Source organism: Epinephelus moara, chromosome 10, assembly GCF_006386435.1.
Source record: "Epinephelus moara isolate mb chromosome 10, YSFRI_EMoa_1.0, whole genome shotgun sequence".
NCBI lineage: Eukaryota > Metazoa > Chordata > Actinopteri > Perciformes > Serranidae > Epinephelus > Epinephelus moara.
Genome location: NC_065515.1, coordinates 9,882,184 through 9,887,840, shown reverse-complemented (window position 1 = coordinate 9,887,840; position 5,657 = coordinate 9,882,184). Strand labels below are relative to the sequence as shown.

At 42.2% G+C, this 5,657-nt stretch overlaps 1 protein-coding gene across 2 annotated transcripts; it reads right to left on the bottom strand.

Moving 5' to 3' along the window:
• Positions 1 to 1,463: 1,463 nt before the first annotated feature.
• On the bottom strand, positions 1,464 to 5,172 carry barhl2 (BarH-like homeobox 2). Of its 2 annotated transcripts, none has more exons than XM_050055741.1 (3): positions 4,238 to 4,801; positions 3,274 to 3,499; positions 1,464 to 2,255 (listed from the first exon to the last, which is right to left on the bottom strand). In XM_050055741.1, exons 1-3 carry the CDS (start codon positions 4,785 to 4,787, stop codon positions 1,943 to 1,945), a joined length of 1,089 nt encoding a protein of 362 aa, XP_049911698.1. In that variant the 5' UTR covers positions 4,788 to 4,801; the 3' UTR covers positions 1,464 to 1,942. The 2 variants fall into 2 exon arrangements, with proteins under 2 accessions (XP_049911698.1, XP_049911697.1); XM_050055740.1 differs by having other exon boundaries at positions 1,465 to 2,255; positions 4,286 to 5,172.
• Between the last annotated feature and the right edge of the window lie 485 nt (positions 5,173 to 5,657).

The following is a 5,657-nucleotide window of genomic DNA, read 5'->3' as shown; positions in this document are numbered from 1 at the left end:
ACTCCGGCCCTGGCAATTTGGTTAAACGGGGAAAAAACGCGTCTAATGGCTGCAGTGAGTCCTTAAAGGCGCTGTCCGTGCACGCTGCAGAAAGTGAAAGCAGCGGGACTGTTTTGCACTAAATGACTGAGAGAGGTGTCCATGCAGTGAATGACAAGCAGACGGCTTAAACAGGCTGCATTAACATGTGTTCAAAGTATTAAGACGCAGCTAAACTTAAGCCTGTGTTTACTGCTTCTCCTGGCAAAATGACACTGCTGCCATATGTATTCATGTGGGTTTACACCACCGCTTTGCTAAGGAGATTTTTTTTTAATTCCAGCATTAAAATGCAGCCGTGTTTTCTCTTAAAATGGCAGGAATGAAAATATCAGCAAGAACAAAAAAAGAAGGCGCTCATAAACTCTTTAGAATTTTATTTCTAAAGGGAAATAAAAATCAAAGGTAAAATAAAATATGGCTCCTGGATGTTTGCATGCATTCCTCATCTTTTTATAGACCAGCAAAGGTCAATTTGGCTTTACTGTTAATAAGCGATGGTTTCAAAGAAAAGAAACCCAAACAAACGGGCCCCGAGGCGCTAATTCACACGGAGCGCCTCCCCGCCACATTCTCCGGGGTGCGCGCTTATGGGAGGCTAAATAAAATCTAAGTATTTTGATAACATTTAATTTCAGACGCGCGCTGTGTTTGTTTAGTTTTGCTCCTGAACGCACCGCAGCACATACACATCCAGAGAGTCGCTCCACATAAAGAGAATAATGCGTAATATCGCTCCAAAAAAACATTAAAAACAGGATTTTAAAAGGTGCAAAGCAGGATGATGCCAAACTGCAAATGACGGAGTGATGCACAAAATATTATGACACTGAAAAAATACCATAATGTGCTTTAAGATTAAGATCAATAGAGATTATTCACCCTCAAAACTTCCTGAAACAAGTTCACCAGCGCCTATTGGTTATTGAGAATGAGCAGATTATCAGCAGCTTCTTTTTTTTCCTTTCTTGCAGGCTTCTTCTCCTGATCCTGCGCCTGATCGCTCACGCTGAGAAATTCAGGCTTATTGTCTGCTGTGCTCCCAGGGAACAGCTGCTAAGCCAAGGCCACATTCCCAGTATATACCCGACTCATCAAAACCATTCATCCCACCACCAATCAGCTGCTGCGCATCCATATGTATATGTGCTGGTAAACATAAATATAAAGGCGTGGAAAGTGACCTCCAGTCGGTGAGTTTGAAACTAAATGAAATATCTTTCAATCTCAGCACCATATGCTCCTGTGGCAAATTATTTACGTTGATCCATTTGTGTCATAAAAATTATGTCAAGATCCAAAAAAGGGTGGAGTGAGATTATCAGGGTTGGACAGCACTGTAATTATTAAAATTATTATGTCAATATAATTATTACAGAAAATGCTTTTTATAATATATTTTACAATATAAAATTTTACGTTATTTGGAAATACCCGGTTTACAACCAATAATGTGTAATTGATAAATTCAAAACTCCAATTTTTCTTGTATTAAAGTTTGCGTAAAAATGAAATTTGAACTCCAGTTTGAAGAGAAGCGCCTGCAAATTCAATTAGTATCATTACTTCTTTATTCATTCCGTTCTTCTCCATCTAATAAACTTTATAAGTTTATTTGCTAATGTAAGTGTATTTGTACAAAAGACAAACAAACAAACAATCAGACATGAGCAGTCCTTGTTGTGGTTCTGTCCCGGCCCGGACAGAGAGTCTTTCGGACTGGGCTTAGGCTATCTGGGCCTATATTAAATACCTCCTTTACTTCTGTAAAATGTCTTTAAATGTGTCTTTTGGGGGGGAGAAGGGGAGAACAAGTCCTGCAATGTGGTTCCGATGCAGTTACTCACATCACGTGTTCAACCAGGTTTCTGGTTCATCGTCTTTGCTCGTCTTGTTTCGAGTTTTATCGCGGGTGCGGTGTGCCGGGCATGGGGTTAGACAGGGGGTTTAGTGCCGGTTGCCCCCCCGGCCCAAGGCCATGAATGAGCACCCTCGGGACAAGAGGTCTCTGGAGGCTGGGATGCGGCGCGGTAGGAGTCCGGTACATACTGCTGTACATGGCTGCGGCCGCCGCGGCTGCCGTCGTGCTGTCCACGGTGCCCAGCAGGCTCGGGTGGTAGAAATAGGGCGACGGGAACATTCTCTGTAAGGCCGAGTAGTTTCCTGCTTCAGCCAGGAGCTCTAATCCGACCGCCGTTTGCCTCTTCCACTTCGTCCTGGAAATCAGATCAAAATACAAGAGATGAATTATTTAATCAGTTCGCTCTCGCGCTAATTCCCCAAACGCGCCCTTAATTGGTATGCACAGGCCTAATTATTGCAGGCACCAAATTATGGTTAAGGTTTAATTAGGCAAAAAAAAAAGAAAATATCAAGACAAGTCGGATGTTCGCTGCAAACTTATCAAAGCTTACATTTCTCACCTGCACGAGGACAGCAAACATATGCCCTATAATAATAATAATAATAATAATAATAATAATAATAATGATAATAATAATTTGAAGGGTCGCAGGTGAAATAAAAGTTGCAGGATTTTAAAAGTGTGGAAAAGTATCGAGGAGGCAAAATATGCATCAGCAAAAATATATTCCAAGATATCGTGACACTTACAAATCAAATAATGCATTTAATATTTTTTAAATATAATGTACAGTGCAGAAAGCAAAAGGTAAAGGCAGAAATTCTTCACAAAAATTAAATTATAATGTCAGTTTTTTTCTGCAAAACAAAACAAAAAATAGGTTTTATTTTCACTGACTATGACTGAAGGAATTCAGTAAATAAAACGCAGGTGTATTTTATTTTTTCCCTCATATTACAAGTGTTGCAAATCATCGGCCTTTACGCACAATTAGAATAAAAAATAAAAGTTATGCATGTCTGTGTTGCCTCTACGGAGTGTGCATGGATTAGAAATGTTAAGTAAAAGGTAAAGGCCTGGGAAATGTGTGAAATATGAATATGGCTGTCTGAAAAAAATATTCAGCGACTTAAATTAAAATAAACTGCAGCATAAATCAGAGACAGAAAATGTGTCGGTGATGATTCTTTAACTTTCTTTACGTGTAATAATTTCTTTATAGATTTTTTTTTAATGATAAAATGTCCCAGTAAAGTTCCGGTTTGTTTTAACACTGCACATTTGGATTATTGGTGTGGCTGCAGCAGCGTCTGTGTTTGCTCTGTCTGTGTTTGTTGTGTCTGCCCCTTAATGACGACGCGGTTACCCACCGTCTGTTTTGGTACCAGGTCTTGACTTGTGTGTCTGTCAGGTTGAGAGCCGCGGCCAGGTCCATGCGGTCCTGCACGCTGAGGTATTTTTGTCGCTCAAAGCTCCTCTCCAGCTGGTTGAGCTGGTGGTCGGTAAAGGCTGTCCGTGCTTTGCGAGGCTTTTTCGTGCGCATCGGTGGACTGTCTCTGCTACTGGAGATTTCCCGGTCGCCTTCTTCTTTAGTCCCTGAACACAGAGGTGAAACAGCAACAATTAGGGCCTGCTTGGATTTTTAAAAAATAAAAAAATAAATCTTCACCTTTAAGTGCCCAAAATTACATTTGCTCTCCCTCTCAATACAGAGCCCATTAAAACAACCAAAAATAACCCCACGCAGGTGTGTGCTCAGCCTCCACGCCTCCAGTCAAACTTTCCCCAACTCTTATAAATACTTTGCTCCAAGTGATGTACTCACACACACACATACACACACACACGTGTGGCACAAAAGCAAAAGCGATAAAAGCAAATGTGTGTGTATTTGTCACCTGAAGTTTTTTGGTTCTTTTCCTTCAGAAAACGAGAAATCAATATGTCAATCCATCTCTATTTGTAGCTGGTTTGCAGTGCACCGTGATCCCCCCTCTAGGAAGAACAATAATCTCTCTAATTGACCCACTAGGGAGGCCCCGCGCACGGGGAAAATCACCAGGCTTACATCTGTTTTCACATCTATTAGACTAATAAAGGAAGCTGGAACTCAGACAAAGAGTCAGACAGTAAGACAGTATTATTTTGTTTATCATTTTAGTAATTATTATTATGTCTAGCTGGGTAGTTTTATTATTTTTGGTCTATATTTGCTTTTGTTGGCTACTGTTTTGTAGCCCATAATAATCTATCTATCAGACTGTCATTTTCTGTAAAAACCGGATCTTTAATAAATAAACTGTCTGACTTTAATGATCTTTTCTGGGCTCTTACCGTTGCATTTCATTTCACTTTGAATCTCGTCTCTTTTGTCCAACTTGCCTCTGTTTTCGTCTTGTTCCAACTTGGGCCTGAAGCCGTCCGGAGCCGTGGCACTTTCTGGTTTTGGCGTGTGATGGGGTGAGGATACACTGGTGCTGTAAGGTGCGCAGGCTGCCAGCGGTTTACTGTCGCCCAAAATGTCTTTGATTAGAAACGAGGAGGTGGCAGTCCTCGGGGCGCAGCCGGCCCCGGCGAGCGGCTGCTGCTGAGGCGACAGCGGCAAACTCTGCGGCTGGTTGTGGTGATGGTGGTGATGCTGAAGGCTGTCCTGGACCAGATGCGGATCGGCGGCGTGCTCCATGGTGACCGAGATGGGGGATGAGGGGGCTGTTCCCACAGTGTCTATCTCCGAGCATGGTGACGGGGTTGCCTGGCTCCTGAAATCCGCTGTCCTGCTGTCGCCGAGCCGGAAATCTCCGTTCATGAGCACGGGGTTACCAGAGTTAGAAGCGCTGGATAAAATAGTGTCTATCCCAAAACTCGACCCGCTGGATCCTTCCATATTAAGAAAGGAGTGATGAAGTCTTCATAACAACAGCGAGATGCTTCTCCTCCAGAAGAAAGTCAGCAAAAATTAACTCGGAGTTGCAAAAAAAAAAAAAAAATCAAAATGAAGTTGAGAAATAAACCCAGGAGAGGAACAAAATCCAGATTACAGGCGGCTCAGACGCTCCAAGATGTTACATTCAGGGAAAATGCGGAAAAGCAAAGTGTGGGTCTGCGTAGTCCACGTCGCTTTTTGTGTTTGGATATTGAACTTTGTGTTAAAAGTTGAGGCGTATAGAGAGATATACATAGGGCTGACTCCTCGACATCAGGCTCCCCCTTTTTGCTGCTAATCGCTCCAGTGTTGCTCTACAATGACTTCCTATACTGACGTCACGGCCCACGGCGAGGGGGAATTAATATTTTCTCCTTTATAATAAACACTCGACGCCTTTTCTCTCGTCCCCCCCACCTTCCTCCGCTGCCATTGGCTCACATCCTGACCGGCTCCGGCACCTCACCAATCAGGGAGTTGTTTCTTTATCTAGACAGTTCAAGCCAACCATTGAGTTGAGTTTAATTCTGGGATAGCTCTTTAAAAAAAAAGGAGGAAAAGAAAAAACATGCGTGTGCTTTAAGGCCACGCTGTAAACATTTTTATGTGAAATATCCGAGCTGCGACAGAAAGATGAGGAAGTGGGGAATAAAATAAGAGGAGAAATGAAATTATGAGCTTAAAGAATTTGATAAAGTCAAACAAAAAAGGCAGAAATCCACAGTGGTTGTTGAGCAGCTGCAGCACTATGGTAGGATCAAATATAAATATCTTTATTTTCACATATCAGTGACTTTTTTGGAGGAATTCTGGCTCAACTTTACGCATGTG

Coding starts and splice junctions, on each gene's coding strand:
- barhl2 (XM_050055741.1), bottom strand. CDS start 4,787: ATGGAAGGATCCAGCGGGTCGAGTTTTGGGATAGACACTATTTTATCC. Junction 3,500..4,237: donor AAGTGAAATGAAATGCAACG/GTAAGAGCCCAG, acceptor CTCTGTGTTCAG/GGACTAAAGAAGAAGGCGAC. Junction 2,256..3,273: donor ACCTGGTACCAAAACAGACG/GTGGGTAACCGC, acceptor TCTGATTTCCAG/GACGAAGTGGAAGAGGCAAA.